The sequence below is a fragment of the Symphalangus syndactylus genome, chromosome 22, assembly GCF_028878055.3.
Source record: "Symphalangus syndactylus isolate Jambi chromosome 22, NHGRI_mSymSyn1-v2.1_pri, whole genome shotgun sequence".
Lineage (NCBI taxonomy): Eukaryota > Metazoa > Chordata > Mammalia > Primates > Hylobatidae > Symphalangus > Symphalangus syndactylus.
Window position 1 is genome coordinate 60,630,793 of NC_072444.2, and position 18,793 is coordinate 60,649,585.

At 39.8% G+C, this 18,793-nt stretch overlaps 1 protein-coding gene across 2 annotated transcripts in view; it reads right to left on the minus strand.

Annotated features, from left to right (window-relative positions):
- MCM6 (minichromosome maintenance complex component 6) overlaps nucleotides 1-18,793 on the minus strand; it is a 38,990-nt gene continuing 20,197 nt past the window's right edge. The window contains exons 11-17 of one of the 2 annotated variants that reach the window (XM_055262019.2): nucleotides 18,430-18,585; nucleotides 14,515-14,643; nucleotides 13,126-13,287; nucleotides 7,635-7,770; nucleotides 5,830-5,985; nucleotides 4,128-4,267; nucleotides 1-509 (exon numbers count right to left, since the gene is read on the minus strand). In XM_055262019.2, the coding sequence (XP_055117994.1) occupies nucleotides 393-509; nucleotides 4,128-4,267; nucleotides 5,830-5,985; nucleotides 7,635-7,770; nucleotides 13,126-13,287; nucleotides 14,515-14,643; nucleotides 18,430-18,585 (996 nt within the window). In that variant the 3' untranslated portion in view covers nucleotides 1-392. The remainder of the gene's footprint in view (nucleotides 510-4,127; nucleotides 4,268-5,829; nucleotides 5,986-7,634; nucleotides 7,771-13,125; nucleotides 13,288-14,514; nucleotides 14,644-18,429; nucleotides 18,586-18,793) is intronic. The other variant, XM_063630999.1, reaches the window with a different exon arrangement.

Genomic DNA, 18,793 nt, shown 5'->3' on the forward strand with positions numbered 1-18,793 from the left:
TTCAGAACAAGTTATTTTATTTTGATGAATAAAAGCAGTAGCTGGCAACTGAAAAAAAGTTATTTGCTCAATAAGACAGCACATACCTTAAAAGTAATGGGCCTTTTCTTACACATGAAAACAAAGGTATTGGTTATAGAGACTACACATTATTTGGTTCCAACTTCACTGGGACAGGAAACACACCAAAGGAAGTGCTGAAGCCTGTGTTGGTATGAAACCTGTGATGAATGTGACACACAGGACCATCAACTCAATTCTTGTTTCTGAAAACAAATCTTGGAAGCATCACTTCCAGAAACATTTCTGTCCCTAGCAGAGCTCCAGCCAGGCTCCAGGCCACGAGGTGGTGTGCCACAGTTCCTCAGCTCTGGTCAGTTACTTTCACTATCTCAATCTTCGAGCAAGTAGTTAGGGTTAACTACCAAGTAGGGATCTTCTTCATAGCTCTCACTTCCCTCTGTGGAGCCTTTCAATCCAGCCTGGGTGAGCTCAATTAGAACATGATCCTGTGAAACACAAATATTTGTCCTCAGGTTTCAAGCAGTATTATACCAATGTCCAGATATACAAGACTTGACCCTTCTTCCGAGTGTTTGCTATCAATATTTTCTTTCATTTCCCAACTAGAAACTCCTAGGAAAAGGACCACACTTTAAAAATCACTATCAGTGCTCTGCTAAACCCTGTTCCTAGTAGGATGCCGACCTTTTCATACCATAAACCTCTTGTGGAAAATTAAGAAATACTTAAATATATTACATCAACTGCTTGTAAATACAACTTCAAAAAAGGAAGTAATGCTTGAATTTTAAGGTTAAACAACTCTGCAAAATCTTCTAATTAATTGTCTGTTTCATACTTAATATCATTCAGTAATTTTTAACTACTGACCACTGAACTTTTTCATATACCACCATTTCATAGAGTTAGGAGAAGAATCTATGAAAATTCATCTGAAAAATTTTTCACTCTGAGCTAATAAAAAAAAGGTAGAACATGCCATCTGGCTTAAAATCTTGATGACAGATTTTAAGCCCACGATATAATTATAGGTCAGTAAAAAATGTCCACAAATGAGAAAAGCTCCTAGCCAAGCCCATAGAAAGGAACTCAGGAAACTGTGATTTGATCCTAAGAAGTTTGGCAAGGCTCCACAGTATAAACACTGAAGACACGAAGGGGGACTGGACACTTTTTAAAAAATTGCCCTTTCAAATCTACCCCTGAAGTTAGATTGGACACTTTCAAGCACTCACTCTATGTGTTAACATACCTTCATAGGAAGCATCGTATCTCATCAGCACAGTATAAGCTCTCTAGTTTTCTGTAGCAAATTAGTTCAGGTGGTAAGCCAAATTTTAAAAGGTAATCCAGGCCGGGCACAGTAGCTCATGCCTGTAATCCCAGCACTTCGGGAAGCTGAGGCAGGTGGATCATCTGAGGTCAGGAGTTCGAGACCAGCCTGGCCAACATAGTGAAACACCATCTCAACTAAAAATACAAAAATTATCTGGGTGTGGTGGCGGGCACCTGTAATCCCAGCTACTCTGGAAGCTGAGATAAGAGAATCATTTGAACCCAGAAGGCGGAAGTTGTGGCGAGCTGAGATCATGCTACTGCACTCCAGTCTGGGCAACAGAGCAAGACTCTGTCTCAAAAGATAAATGAATGAATGAATGAATGAATGAATGAATGAATAAATAAATAAATAAATAAATAGGAAATTCAAGTTTGGATCAGTTAGCTTCACAGTGTGTTCCAAAGTCCTGAAGCAGATTCCTTGCCTGGGTCGTTTTACTTTACGCTGATCCCAAGGAGCACACAGACATGTCCCACCACTAGAAAAGCAACTCTGGACCCTGATCTGAGTAGCTGTTCTTAACACCTCCCTACCCCCCAATAATCACACACTGATCTACCTTCACAGGAAAACAGTTTTTGAGAAGACACAACCCCAATACATGACCTCTGTAATATTTATACAGTGAGCACTGTGAATTGGCACGACAGTTAAATCTCTGCCACATAATAGGAAAATTTAACCATTCAACATATATTTGATCCTGCTATGTGCCAGGTACCACTGTAGCTCCTGGGGCAAAGTCTCTACCCTCACAGAGCTTATATTCCATAAGAGAGACAAACTAACCACTTAAATAAAGAATATACTGCTGGGCCATGTTAAACATTATGAAGAAATACAAGGCAGGGTGACAGCAAGAGCAGAAGGCTACTATTTTGGCAGGCTAGCAAGAAAGGTTTCTTTGAAGAGGTAACATTTGAGCAGACATCGGAGAGGAAGAGGATATCTAGGTAAATGGACAAAGGGTGAGTGCAAAGGCCCTCATATTTGGTGTAGAGGGAACAAGGCCAGTGTCACTAGGGTGAAATGGGTACGGGGAAGACTGCTGTGAAATTAGGTGAATGAGTGGACAGGGGTTACACTGTATAATAGTTCTGCAGGCCATAACAAGGAGGCTGAATTTCCTTCTAATGTGAGAGAAGCACTGGAAGGGAGGGTAGTAAAATAATCTGATTTATATTTTAAAAAGACTTATCTGGCTGCTGAGCAAGAAGCCAATAAAAAAAAAAAAGGACAATTATGAGGCTTCTGCAACAGTCCGTGCCTGGTGGCTTGGGTGGGCTGGTGAAGGTGGTAAAAAGAGAACAGAAAATATACACACACTGAAGCTGGGGATCAGAGGATTTGCTGCTGAAGAGGAGTTGTGAGGGGAGAGTGGAATCAAGGAGTCAAAGACAATTCCAAGGCGTTTGGCCTATAGCAATTGAGTAAGAACAAGTCAACCGCAAACAGGGAAGAACAACTCTGTTTTTGAGCACGTTAAGTACGAGATGCCTGTTAAACGCTCATCAGTAGGCAACCAGCTCTATACATCTGGAGTTTACAGGAGTGGTGAGAGCTGGTAACATAAATATGGAAGTCATCAGTAGATGGATAAATTCATAAAACCAAATGAGATCACTTAGGTAATGAATTAAACTATCTGAGAGTAAAGTAAGAAGAGAAAGATTCAGGCCAGGCACGGTGGCTCACGCCTGTAATCCCAGCAGTTTGGGAGGCCAAAGTGGGTGTATCGCCTGAGGTTAGGAGCTCTAGATCAGCCTGGCTAACATGGCAAAACCCCGTCTCTACTAAAAAAATTAAAAAATTAGCCGGGCGTGGTGGGAGGAGCCTGTAATCCTACTTGGGAGGCTGAGACAGGAGAATTGCTTGAACCCAGGAGGCGGAAGCTGCAGTGAGCTGTGCCACTGCACTCCAGCGTGGGCAACAAGAGCAAAACTCGGTCTCAAAAAAAAAAAAAACAACAACAAAACCATTCAGGGAAAGAGACTAAGAGGGAATAACCAGGGAGAAAGAAGCCCCAGGAGGATACAGTGACTCAGAACCAGTGAGGAAGACAGTATTTGTAGGAGTGATTGACTGTGACAAAGCTGTGGACAGGCTGAGTACTGAGAATGGCCAGGTGACAGGAGTGGAGAGAAGGTATGCGATGGGCCTGTGAGAGAGTGAGGCAAAGAACTGACCCGGGAACAGGAATTGCACTGGGCAGTGCTATCATGAGGTTGATGAGACAGTAAGAACTGTCCACTTGAGATTTCTGGTCATCAATTTAAATAAGACTGGGCTCTTAATTGTATGCTTTTCTCCAGATACTTTCAGCTGCTTAGATAAGGATACAAAAAAAAAAAAAAAGTTATATTTAACCAAGTTTGGGGTTTCACCAAGCAAGTAAGACAGAAGATTGACTACTGGGTTGGGTAAGGTGGGAACTAAGGATGTGAGGAAAATGAAACATAGAAAGTAGGTGACAGCAGTACGACCAAGGGTGAATATGAGGGTGGGAAACAGAAGCTTAAAACGCCTAACTAGTAAGACCTCAATCCCACCTTCTGAGATTTAACCTAAATTGCTTGTTTCAGCAGAGGAAATAAGTCATTTACTTGCTGTTAATTCTCTCTTATTTTACAACTCATACTTCTGACTACACTCCAATGATTCAAAACAAACAAAGGTCAAAAAAAATTTCACTAGTGAACCTGCAGATACAGGGCATGAACTCCCTCCCTCCCTGATACCAGAGCACGCGCACTTCTGCACCTACATAGTGTGTGAGTCGATGAATAACTTTCTCTATGATTCTTTTTTTATTTATAAGTTCTTCTTCAGAGTCTATCTCTGATTCGATTTCCTTCAAGTACCAGTTAACAAGCTCGCTCCTCTTTAATGCTGACTCGTCCTCTTCTGCAACAACAAAAAAAAACACATTCAAATTATCCTAGCAACTCGTACTGTCAGTCCTTGGTGAAATCTCTGCCACATATACAAGATAATGTACAGATTAGATAAATGTCAAGCCGTCTGAAAGTACATCTGGTGACATAAGGTCCGCAATGTTCTAGCATAAGCCTGAAATAACAAGTCATATCATTGTATTAAAGCATGCCTTATTTTATCCATAAGGAGAGAAACCTAATAAAATAGATTATAAGAAATACATTTCTTAAAGCTATTAAGATTTCAAAGTATGCAGGTCTTTTCTTCATCTTCTTATGCTTCACCACCTCTGAGAATGTTTGCCAACAGAAACTAAAAGCATAAATTAGGAATGAAGCAACAGCAAGCAAAAATTCTGAAATATAACAACTTTTCCTCTGTAGAAAGGGGAAGGCTTTATGGAACTGGAGTTTACTAAGAAGTAAAATTCATGAGTATTCACTCAAAATAAAAAATTACTTGTTTATTTTAGCAAGGTTCATCTTACTAAGTGAACTGCCTGCTGCTTTTACAAGTCCAAGGTCTACCAGATTTTTAGAAAGTCCTGGTAGAACCCTCAACACATAGGAAATGTTTGGACCTGGATAATATAACTATCATAAAACTCAACTTCTAAGTTTAAAACTTAGTTGTATGAGGGAGAAAGAGAATAATGACATATAACATGAATCAAGAACACCTTGAGTTCCCAAATCATTTTATGTGAGACGGGAATGAGGACAAAAGCTGAGGCGTCCTAGTGGCCACTTTGTTGCCTTCTCTCCTACTGGTCTAAAGTTCCCAAGGGAACAAGGGCAGAAACTACAATCTCTTGTTCTCTTCTTTCATAGCAGAGCAAATACTGTGACGACAAAATATTCCAGGAAGCCAGCACAAGCCATCCTTGGGGCTTTTAATCAAGAAGTATCTGATGCTTAACTATCAAGTAGAAGTTTAGGTTCAACATCTTGAATTTATCATTTTTCCTTCTGCTTTGTAGTTAACTATAGGGTGATAAAACCTTGAATAGCATGGTAAAGCCATTAAGGGTAGGGAAGCGTACTAGTGTCCAGATGCCACACTTTACCAATAACTAGATGAGGATTTTACTACATTTCCAGTCTGCAGTGGCTTTTGATAGTATAGATTTCTGGGCTCAATTAATTACTGTTAAAATATTACTGTTAAAATATACCCTAGGGGTCCAGCTGTTTTAAACAGGACCATTGTAAGGGAATGGTGATTTTGCATTTGTAAAAACATTTGTATGTGCTGCTTCATATGTTATCAGGTCCCAAAATTATTAACATAGGCCCAGAATGTTAAAAAGAAGGACCTACAAACCTTTGCCTTACAATAAGCTTGTGAAGAAATGTTCAGGCTGGCAGGTATGCTGATACTCCACAAATTTACTTTGCTAAAGTGAGTTTATCTAACAACTTATCCTCTCTTCCGACAGAACAACACGAAGTTTGGCAATCACAAGTGGCCTATGTGAACAGAGCTTACAGAAGTGACCGAGCATGTAAGCGGTACCAGGTAAGCCTCACCTTCTTCCATCTTTCTAAGGTGAAGCACAATAAGGTTAGAGATTCGGCAGTACTCAGAGAAGCCCAGCCTTAAGGAGGCTTTGGGAGCAGACTCTTGATTTATGTCTTCACTGTAGCCGTTGATCCCATTCACAGGAACAGGGCTGTCAGCATGACCTAAGTGAAAAATTGACCACCTGAATCTTATTTTTGTGCCCTTAACATCCCCTTGTCAAGCATTTACAAATACACTACTTATATTGAATACTGATTTTTTCACTTTTAAAAATTATTATTATTATTTGTTTTATTAGAGACAGGGTCTTGCTATGTTGCCCAGGCTGGTCTCGAACTACTGGACTCAACTGATCCTCCTGCCTTGGTCTCCCAAGTGCTGGGATTACAGGTGTGGGCCACCACATCCAGCCTTAATACTAATTTTAAAACAAGCATACATTCCCACATGATCTCCTCTGCCAAAAAATAAAAATGAAAAACAAAATAAACTGGCTAGGTGCAGTGGCTCACGCCTGTAATCCCACCACTTTGCGAGGCCAAGGTGGGCACATCACCTGAGGTCAGGAGTTTGAAACCAGCCTGGCCAACATGGTGAAATCCTGTCTATACTAAAAATACAAAAATTAGCTGGGCGTGGTGGTGGGTGCCTGTAATCCCAGCTACTTGGAAGGCTGAGGCAGGAGAATTGCTTGAACCCGGGAGGCAAAGGTTGCAGTGAGATGAGATTGCACTATTGTACTCCAGCCTGGGCAACAAAAGCAAAACTCCATCTCAAAAATAAAAAAAAAACCAAAAAACAAACAAACAAAAAAACCAAGCATACAGTTATACATAGTATGTAATAATTTTCAAATAAATTAGAAACTCTACTAGTAAAGACAAAAACTAACTTGGGAGGAATGCGAGGGATCAGAGATATAAAGATTTCACAGCCTGAAAGTCCACTTGCAGTATTACATACAAAATAAAAAATTCTACCAGTCTGGGCAATATGGCAGATCCTGTCTCTAGAAAAAAATCTCAAAAAATTAGCCAGGAGTGGTGGCATGGGCATATGTCCCAGCTATTAGAGAGGCTGAGGGAGAAGGACTGCTTGAGCGGAAGTTAAGGCTGCAGTGCCATGAGTGTACCAAGGCATTCAAGCCTGGGTGACAGAATGAGACCCCATCTCAAAATAAATAAAATTTCTAGTATTTTTCTGTTCTAATGTGCTTGAAAAAATGTTTTTAATTCAGAAGCAAAACAACAACACAAATGAGGGTAAAACCCAGGGGATTTATGTCTATTATCACCATTTTGGTGCCCTTTTAGTCTTTCAAATACATATATATTTTTTGAGACACAGTCTCGCTCTGACACCCGGGCTGGAGTGCAGTGGCACAATCTCGGCTCACTGCAACCTCCGCCTCCCAGGTTCAAGCGATTCTCTTGCCTCAGCCTCCCGAGTAGCTGGGACTACGGGCGGCCACCACCATGCCTGGCTAATTTTTGTATTTTTAGTAGAGACGAGGTTTCACCATATTGGCCAGGGTGGTCTCAAACTCCTGACCTTGTGATCCACCCGTCTCAGCCTCCCAAAGTGCTCGGATTATAGGCTAGAGCCACCGTGCCCAGCCAAGTATATATATTTTATATCAACTATTTAATTTCATTTTAACTTGTAAACAGTTAATAGAATTCAGTATCTGCTTTTCCCTTTTTGCTACCATAGACTTTATTAACCATCAGCAGGTGACTTCTACCACATGACATCTCAGAAAATGTTTTGGTCCCTAACTCCAAAATAGTCACATGAACAAGTATCTCACCATTGATGCCACCAGCACCCTCATCTACCTCCATCTGGATCTCTTCCTCTTGATCTAGATTGACATCAGGTGTTTCCACACGGATGATTGATTTATTCAGTAACCGGAAAGCTTCCTTCACATGTTTAGGTTGGACCTAAACCAACAATGATGAAGTAATTAAGTTACTTTTTTTGATATACCAAACAGATTTTCTCCCAATGAAATCACAGTGGTATATATTTTGGTTTTCTCACAAACACACACACTCTCACAGTGTTGCTTTGGTTTTCTCACAAACACCCTCTCTCATTCTCTCTCTTACACACACAGAGATAGCACTATAAATTCACCAGAATGGCTAAAATGACTGACAATATCAAGTGTTGGCAAGAAGGTAGAACAACTCTCATTCACAGCGGTGAAAACAGAAATTGACACAACTGTTTGGCAGAAAAACATGCATTAACCTATGACCCAACAATTCCACTCCTAAGTATGTACTTGTAGAAATCAACATATATACATATCATATGAACCCAAAGACGTATACATCCCATAAGAAGTAGGCCGGGCACGGTGGCTCATGTCTATAATCCCAGCACTTTGGAAGGCAGAGGCAGGCGGATCACCTGAGGTTGGGAGTTTGAGATCAGCCTGACCAACATGGAGAAACCCCATCTCTACTAAAAATACAAAAAATTAGCTGGGCATGGTGGCACATGCCTGTAATCCCAGCTACTCAGGAGGCTGAGACAGAAGAATCGCTTGAATCTGGGAGGCAGAGGTTGCACTGAGCCGAGATTGTGCCACTGCACTCCAGCCTGGGTGACAGAGTGAGACTCCATCTCAAAAACAAAACAAAACAAAAAAAACAACCAGCAAAGACACCAGCCAGAAAATGAAATGGAAAAAAAGGCTACTTCCACTACCAACAAACATGATAAAATATCAAGAAATTCAACAAGAAACACTGAAAAACATATGAAGAAAAGTTTAAAACACTACTGAGTGAAACAAAAGACTTAAGTGGAAAGATAACAGTATTTGTGATATTCAGAACTGTCCACAAATGTTTGCTCTTCTAATTCTGGGCACCTGGTAGGAAGGCATTTCTCTATCCATTTGAACTTAGGGGTGGCCATGTTAATTTCTCTGGCAAATGAAATGTGAGTATGTGTCATTTCTGGATAGAAGGTGGAGAAAGCACGTGGCTCACCACCTTTTCTTCCCTGCTTTCTGTCATCACGAAAACGTATGTCAAGATCAAACCTTTGTATCAGCCTGAATCTCTGAATAACTTGACAAGGTGAGTCCCTTGATGACCTAATGGATGTGTAGCACAAGCAAAAAAAATTGTTTTATGCAGCTGAGATTTTATAGTAGTACAACCTAACCTATTCTAGGTGCTATGTTATTGAATAGGAAAAATCATAAAGATGTTTTCAATTCTTCAAGTTAATATAAATTGAATGTTATACTGATAAAAAATACCAGGTTTTTCTTTAAAACAGAGCAAGGTGATTTCTAAGTTCCTAACAGCTGAAAGAGAACAATGTACTGGAACTAGCCCTACATTTAAACTACAAAGCCCCATAGATTAAAACATCATGGCACCACAGTAAGAGGAGCTGGTAAGACTCAATGAAACAGAATGGAAAGTCCAAAAGGAGATCCTAACACACACAAGAATATATAATTAAGGCATACCAAACCAGTGTCAAAAAGATGGATTGTTCAATAAATGGTGTTGGAACAACTAGAAAACTAGCTAGGTAAATAACTGGAGAATTTTTTATAATCTTAGAGTGAAAAAGCCCTTTCTAACAAAAGTTTTTTTAATGGATGAAGATTATGAACATATGAGGCAGAAATAGCTCTTAAATATATGCAAAAATACTAAATTTCATTCAGAAAATATATTTGTGTATATAATTTATGTGCATATATTTTAATATCATGTGAATTTGCTATCTATTTGAAGACTAATTTTTAAAAATAGAACAAAATAAAAATCAATTAGAGACTGCCCTAAGACTCTTATCAGTTTTATGCAACTCATTTCAGGAACTAACACAATAAAAAAAAAAGTACAAATGTTAGCATGGTTTTAGAATGAACTTGTCCCAGGGTATCTTGCCTATCCAAATTCTGCACACCATTCAGTGATTGGGTTTAAATGTCGGCACCTCCCTGAGTCCTCCTCCTTCTTTGGTAATAAAGTAATTAATCTCAGCACTCTGCTTGTGATGCTCTATTCTTCCTCTCACTGTTTTTTTTTTTTTTCTTTCCAACTTATATTTTAGGTTCGGGGGTACACAGGCAGGTTTGTTACATAGGTAAACTGTGTGTCATGGGGATTTGGTATATAGATTATTTCATCATCCACTCTGTCTCATTTTTTACATGCTTAATTAAATACATGTCTCGCTGGCACAAGACAGGGATGCCCTCTCTCATCACTCCTATTCAACATAGTGTTGGAAGTTCTGGCCAGAGCAATCAGGCAGGAGAAGGAAATAAAGGGTATTCAATTAGGAAAAGAGGAAGTCAAATTGTCCCTGTTTGCAGATGACATGATTGTATATCTAGAAAACCCCATTGTCTCAGCCCAAAATCTCCTTAAGCTGATAAGCAACTTCAGCAAAGTCTCAGGATACAAAATCAATGTGCAAAAATCACAAGCATTCTTATACACCAATAACAGACAAACAGAGAGCCAAATCATGAGTGAACTCCCATTCACAATTGCTTCAAAGAGAATAAAATACCTAGGAATCCAACTTACAAAGGATGTGAAGGACCTCTTCAAGGAGAACTACAAACCACTGCTCAATGAAATAAAAGAGGATACAAACAAATGGAAGAACATTCCATGCTCATGGGTTGGAACAATCAATATTGTGAAAATGGCCATACTGCCCAAGGTAATTTATAGATTCAATGCCATCCCCATCAAGCTACCAATGACTTTCTTCACAGAATTGGAAAAAACTACTTTAAAGTTCATATGGAACCAAAAAAGAGCCCGCATCGCCAAGTCAATCCTAAGCCAAAAGAACAAAGCTGGAGGCATCATGCTACCTGACTTCAAACTATACTACAAGGCTACAGTAACCAAAACAGCATGGTACTGGTACCACAACAGAGACATAGATCAATGGAACAGAACAGAGCCCTCAGAAATAATGCCGCATATCTACAACTATCTGATCTTTGACAAACCTGACAAAAACAAGAAATGGGGAAAGGATTCCCTATTTAATAAATGGTGCTGGGAAAACTGGCTAGCCATATGTAGAAAGCTGAAACTGGATCCCTTCCTTACACCTTATACAAAAATTAATTCAAGATGGATTAAAGACTTAAATGTTAGACCTAAAACCATTCAAATCCTACAAGAAAACCTAGGCAATACCATTCAGGACATAGGCGTGGGCAAGGACTTCATGTCTAAAACACCAAAAGCAATGGCAACAAAAGCCAAAATTGACAAATGGGATCTAATTAAACTAAAGAGCTTCTGCACAGCAAAACAAACTACCATCAGAGTGAACAGGCAACCTACAGAATGGGAGAAAATTTTTGCAACCTACTCATCTGACAAAGGGCTAATATCCAGAATCTACAATGAACTCAAACAAATTTACAAGAAAAAAACAAACAACCCCATCAAAAAGTGGGCAAAGGACATGAACAGACACTTCTCAAAAGAAGACATTTATGCAGCCAAAAAACACATGAAGAAATGCTCATCATCACTGGCCATCAGAGAAATGCAAATCAAAACCACAGTGAGATACCATCTCACACCAGTTAGAATGGCCATCAATAAAAAAGCAGGAAACAACAGGTGCTGGAGAGGATGTGGAGAAATAGGAACACTTTTACACTGTTGGTGGGACTGTAAACTAGTTCAACCATTGTGGAAGTCAGTGTGGCGATTCCTCAGGGATCTAGAACTAGAAATACCATTTGACCCAGCCATCCCATTACTGGGTATATACCCAAAGGACTATAAATCATGCTGCTATAAAGACACATGCACACGTATGTTTATTGCGGCACTATTCACAATAGCAAAGACTTGGAACCAACCCAAATGTCCAACAACAATAGACTGGATTAAGAAAATGTGGCACATATACACCATGGAATACTATGCAGCCATAAAAAATGATGAGTTCGTGTCCTTTGTAGGGACATGGATGAAACTGGAAAACATCATTCTCAGTAAACTATCGCAAGGACAAAAAACCAAACACCGCATGTTCTCACTCATAGGTGGGAATTGAACAATGAGAACTCATGGACACAGGAAGGGGAACATCACACTCCGGGGACTGTCGTGGGGTTGGGGGAGAGGGGAGGGACAGCATTAGGAGATATACCTAATGCTAAATGACGAGTTAATGGGTGCAGGAAATCAACATGGCACATGGATACATATGTAACAAACCTGTACATTATGCACATGTACCCTAAAACCTAAAGTATAATAAAAAAAAAAAACTATAAAAAAAAAATAATAAATAAATAAATAAATAAAATACATGTCTCGTTCCCACCAGATTAGCAGCAATGGAAGGCAGGGGCTCTCATTCATTTTTTGTCCCCTACAGGTGTTCCCTAAATATCAGGTGAATCAAAGAATATTAAATAACTTAGTGTGAAAGTACTTCGTTAATAGTAAAGTACCATATCAAAGAATTTGAAAATTTAGGGGAAAAAAGCCAAAAAATTAACCTGTGGGAGAAAAGTAGTGATTGAAGTCAGAACAGTGGTTACTTCAGGGGAAGAGGGCTAAGACTGAAAAGAGGCAGGGGTTTGGAACTTTCTGAAATTATGGAAATGTTTTGGATCTTGAGCTGGGTATTCACAAGGATGTATGTGAAAAAACTCACCATGCCATACATTTCCCTTTTTATAAATTATACCTCAGTCATACTGTAAAAAAAAGCCAAACCCCCTTTTCAAAGAAGACCTCACATCAAACCTATTAATAAAACTAGCAAAAAGCAGGGCTGCTTTGGCTGAAGCGAAGATGGGACGCTTGAATGCCCTTTCGTACTACTCCCCTTTTACCCACTGACCTATCCTCGTGGAATGCAGGGCTCAAAGAACAATCTAAAAATCAAACATTATACAAATGTAACGTAAGGAGGAGAGTTCCTTTGAGGCCAGGGGCTACATTATCTTATCTGTATTGCCAGCGCAGAGGCCTACTAGTACATTGTGGGGTCTAAGTACATTTTTCCTGAATGAAAGGTATTAAATGGTAACTTACGTCTTTATGCACTCTATAACCTATGACGTGATCATCTCCGTCTAACAACTACACTCAAATGCTTAACAAGCTTTTTAAAGGGAAGAATTCCATGGTCCTAGGAGCACTCAACAGTTACATAAAAATATATTTGCAGTGAATTCTAGTATGTCCCATACCAAAGATTAAAAACATGCAACAAATCTGTTTATCTCTGCTCTCATCATATCAAAGTGACTCTGATACCTCATCACAGCAGTGCATCCGAGCCATAGCTTCAGAGAGACGAATCATGCTCTCAAGCTGTCGCACTGTAATCCTCCACGAAGACTTGGTCACTCCAGAACCATCTCTCTGGCGGAGATGTTTATATTGTTCCACAATGAAGTCCTCTGACTCTTTGGAAATCTGTTTCAGATCATCACTCAAGTTAGAGAAACATTTCTATTTGATGAGAGCTATGGTAAACGTAAGTTTAAGAGCCTTCCAGGTGGAAACATTTAGGGAACCGAGAGGGTTGAAACTTTGAGAAGCCAGTGACAATAAATTACTACTGTAATGTCTTTCAAAAGAAACTAATATTAAGGAGGCTTGTGAATTCCATGTTACTAATTTTATGAACCTGAAAAAAGGCTTAGTATTTAAGCAAATGACCATTTCTAAAAGCTGCGTAACAAGCTGAAGCGATGGAACAAGATGTAATGTCTTTTACACCTCAGAATGTCAATGCTCATTAAATAAATTAATGCTCAGTATTTGAGGCTCAATTAATTAACTCACACTCTTTCGGGGGGGGGGAAAAAGCTGTTTCAATAAACTTTATATCTAAAGGATCCTCAGCTTTTCAGAGCAAGGAATTCAGCATATTAAGGAAGCATGCCAAGGTTACAGAGGGATCAGTATATCAGTATGCAGTAATGGAGAACAGATGCTCTTTTTTTACACAAGAATCACCCATAATCCTTAGTTTTAAATGATTAAATTTCTTCTGAGACAGTGAGAGCCAACCGCAATCTCATGAAAAATCAAGTGAAGATGATAAATGATCAGTACCTAGTAACACCTTTCAGAAGTCAAGTTAGCCAACAGTGTGAAAATCTCAACCAGAATGAGTATTTTCATACCCTATTTTGGGAAAATGCCAAGCATTTGGGGATTTATGTCCAGGTAAGAATCCTGGGTCCAGGACAGAGTCAGTCCAATACAATGCATCAATCACTGTAAAACAGTAATTTATATTTATCATAATGGCCCAGATGAATCCAATGTTTCCTTCAAAGAAAGATTCAACTATTGATTTAGGCACATAAACAGTTATAACGTTCTTAGTAATGTTTGAAATAAAAGAATGCTCTAGATTATCCAGTTATCCAAAACTCTTCTCCCATAAAAATCTTTTTATTACCACCAAACAAATAATGGAATTATTTAGAATTTTTTTTAAAGTTCCCTTTCTCAGCCCTCTCTGAAAAAACAAACTGCTGTTCCAGAAAAAAAAAAAAAAAAAAAAAAAAAGGTTGTAAAATTTAGGAACTAAGGTAGATGACAGGTTCAGTTAATTTCCATATAACACTTACTTAAATTCCACTTTAATATACCCATTATACCTTATCCCAGTACAAAAGGGTAGGTTACCTTGGGTTTAAACTGTCTTGCAAACAGAAGATATCTTCTGATATCATCGAGGGAATAGACACGATCAACTGATTCCTCAATTCTTGAATGCAAATCTACTATGCGCCTGGCAATGGCATAATCTGTAACCTAATTCAAAACAAGAAAATCACTTTGATAGTCACAGCAATATCTTCTCCAGACTATCCCAGGCAATAAGAAATAATTTATAGCCAAAAACAAGCTCTAATATGCCACTTAAAGAAGTATTAATGGGTACCAAGTTTCTGATGAAAGTTTGGGAACAGGTGGATTTAAAATCAAACTTTTAAATGTATACCATTGCCCCACTCTAAAACTATACCTGAAGGAATTAATTGGCTTTAAAAACAATAGTAGGGTAAAGTGCAGTGGCTCACACTTGTAATCCCAACACTTTGGGAGACTGATGTGAGAGGAGAGCTTGAGTTCAAGAGTTTGAGACCAGTCAGGGCGACAAAGTGAGACCCTCCCTGTCTCTACAAAAAAAACTAGCTGGGCATGGTGGTGCACATGTGTAATCCCAGCTACTCAGGCGGCTGAGGCAGGAGGATCACTTGAGCCCAGGAGGTTGAAGGGGCAGTGAAGCCATGATTGCACCACTGCATTCCAGCCTGGGCAACACAGCAAGCCTTGTCTCAAAAACAAAACAACAAAAATAGCAGAACTAACATTTATAGGGCCCTCAGTGTATGAGACACTGTTGTCTTAGGCAGGTCTTAGAATTAACTTATGCAATCCTCACAAAAATTTTATTAGGTAAATGATATTATCCCCATTTTATACACGGGCAAATTGAAGCCTAGGAAGGTTAAGTAATTTATCCAAGGTCACCGTTAAGTAGTGGAGCCAGGATTTGAATAGTCTAGCTTCAGAGACTGTGCTCTTAGCCACTAAATTTTGAAGATATGCATCCCAGAATACTGGAAAAAAAAAAAAAAAGACCCCAAAATATGCAACTTGCTCTCAAATGATTCAGGAAAAAAGTGTGCAGATATACAGACACAGTAAGCAATAAAGCAAACGGTAAAATGTTATTATGTGAGTCATGTAAAGGGTATATGGGTGTTCTATGCACTATTCCATTTCTTGCAACTTTTCTGAAAGCTTGAAATTATTTCTAATTAAGAAGTTGTTTAGGCGGAACACAGTGGCTCATGCCTGTAATCCTAGCACTTTGAGAGGCCAAGGCTGGTGGACAGCTTGTGCTCAGGAGTTCAAGACCAGCCCGGGCAACATGGCAAAACTGTCTCTACAAAAAATACAAAAGTTAGCTGGGCATGGTGGCCTGCACCTGTAGTTCCAGCTGCTCAGGAGGCTTAGGTGGGAGGCTGGCTTGAGCCCAGGAGGCAGAGGTTGCAGTGAACTGAGATCATGCCACTGCACTCCAGCCTGGGCAATACAGCCAGACCCTGTCTCAAAATAAATAACTAAAATAAAACAGGCTGGGCGCGGTGGCTCACGCCTGTAATCTCAGCACTTTGGGAGACCGAGACAGGGGGTTCACTTGAGGTCAGGAGTTTGAGACCAGCCTGGCCAATACAGTGAAACCCCATCTCTACAAAAAATACAAAAATTAGCCGGGCAAGGTGGCACACGCCTGTGATCCCAGCTACTCAGGAGGCTGAGGCAGGAGAATTACTTGAGCCTGAGAGGCGGAGGTTGCAGTGAGGTGAGACGGCACCACTGCACTCCAGCCTGGGTAACAGAGCGAGACTCCATCTCAAAAAAAAAAAAAAAGAAAGAGAAAAAGAAAAAGGCTTTTTGGCCAGGTACGATGGCACATGCCTATAATCCCAACACTTTGGGAAGCTGAGGTGGGCAGATTGGTTGAGCTCAGGAGTTTGAAGCCAGCCTGGGCAGCATGGCAAAATCCTGTTTCTACAAAAAACTCAAAAGTCAGCCAGACACGATGGTGCACATGTGTGGTCCCAGCTACTCGGGAGGCTGAGGTGGGAGGATTGCGTTAGCCCAGGAGGCTGAGGCTGCAGTAAGCCATGATCACCCTACTGCAGGAAAGAGTGGGACCCTGTCTCAAAAACAAAACAAGCCGGGCGTGGTGGCTCATACCTGTAATCCCAACACTTTGGGAGGCTGAGGTGGGTGGATCACCTGAGGTCAGGTGTTCGAGACCAGCCTGGCCAACATGGTGACACCCCATCTCTAGTAAAAATACACAAAATTAGCCGGGCGTGGTGGCACACGCCTATAATCCCAGCTACTCAGGAGGCTGAGGCAGAAGAATCACTTGAACCTAGGAGGCGGAGGATGCAGTGAGCCAAGATTGTGCCACTGCATTCCAGTCTGGGCAACAGAGCAAGACTCTGTCACAAAACAAAACAAAACAGTTTTTAAAAAAATCTTGAATGTTTTAAAGGTTTATAAATTGATCTTTTAAAGGTTTATAACTTGATCTGCTACTAAAGCTACTTTAATGAATCATGAACAAACATAAATGTATGAAAATCAGACAACTCAATTATCTGGTGATTAAATATGCCTCTCTTGTGAAGGGAAAAAAAGTGAACCAAACCAAACCAAACCAAACCAGGTGTGATGGTGCAGGCCTATAATCTTAGCTACTCAGGAGGCTGAGGTGGTAAGATGGTTTGAGGCCAAGAGTTCGAGACCAACACGGGTCTTGAACTTGTGGCTGTTGCTACAAAAAGATGAAAAAATTAACCAGGCATGGTGGTACACAGCTGTAGTCTCAGCTACTTGGGAGGCTGAGGCACGAGGATCACTGGAACCCAGGAGATTGAGGCTTCAGTGAGCTATGATTGTGGCACTGCCTGGGTGACAGAGTAAGACTTTGTCTTTAAAAAAAATAAATAAATAAAAATCCAAGCCTTCCAAACACTCACAAAATGGAAGGCTACTTTTATTTAGATAATATTTAAAGTTTCACTGTAATAAAGAGCTGTGCATTGTACCCAATAAAATGTAGAACCTCCAGCTGAATGATTTAAAAAGTACAGCCTAAAATATTAGTTCCTACAAACTGTCATTTTATAGTTCTATGGGCATCTGAGGTACAGTGTTAAATATTTAAGTACAAATAACTCTAATAATTAAACTAACATATCAGAATCCAAGTAAATCTACATTTTTTCACTCAATCTTAAAAGTGAGGAAAAAAAGGTAAAATACATTCAGCAACTTGACAGGAAAAAATATGAAGATAAATGACTCGTGATTAAAAAAAAGAAGAAGAAAAGAAATTTCTCTGGCATCCCAGTTTTTTTCAAGGTGACTGAAAAATAAAATAAAAGCCCAATCAACAAAACAAAAAATCGTATAAAAATCTTAAGAGTGTGGTTGGGGCCAGGCACAGTGGCTCACACCTATAGTCCCAACATTTTGGGAGGCTGAGGTGGGTGTGCATCACTAGAGGCCAGTAAGTAGTTCAAGACCAGCCTGACCAACATGGTGAGACCCTGTCTGTACTAAAAATATAAAAACTAGCCAGGCTTGGTGTTACATGCCTGTAATCCCAGCTACTTGGGAGGCTCAGACTCAAGAATCGCTTGAACCTGGGAGGTGGAGGTTGCAGTAGGCCAAGACTGTGCCACTGCACTCCAGCCCAGTCTCCAGTGAGAGGCTAATTAAAAAAATAAAAAGTGTGGTTGGAAGTTAACTGTAACTTGTTTCCTTTTGAGAAATAAATAGTAACAAAACCTGAAAACTTAATATTCTTTAACACAATTAAGTGGAAGCGGCAATTCAAATGACTTTATTTTGAGTTGCTTACTAAACCCTTTGCCTGATCCTGTGCCACCCTGAGGGAAATCAAAGGCTGGTGCACATACATGCACCAGCTGTTGAGCAGTGTATCTTCCAGCCTTGTCTCACTCGATTACTCAAACTGGAAATAAAAAAGGAAGCTCATGGGGTTACCTCATTACATTCATCCACAAGGATAAAGAAGAGATCGAATCGGGACATGATGGGAGCTGACAAATTTATATTCTGTTTCAATGATTTTGATCGGTCATAGTGTCCACTGATTGGGTTTGCTGCTGCCAAAATGGACGTCCGGGCGTTCAGAGTAGCCTGACCACAAAAGAAAGAATCTTAACAGGTTTAAACAGACATCAGCCAATAAATATATAACAACATGTTCAATCTCATCCATAATTAACTAAACGCAAACCAAAATAATGACATACCCTTTTTCACATAAACAGGAACTCCTATGTGATTTTGGTGGTATGATGTGCACACCGTCGAAGACATCAATTTGTTAGAAATTTCTCTTATA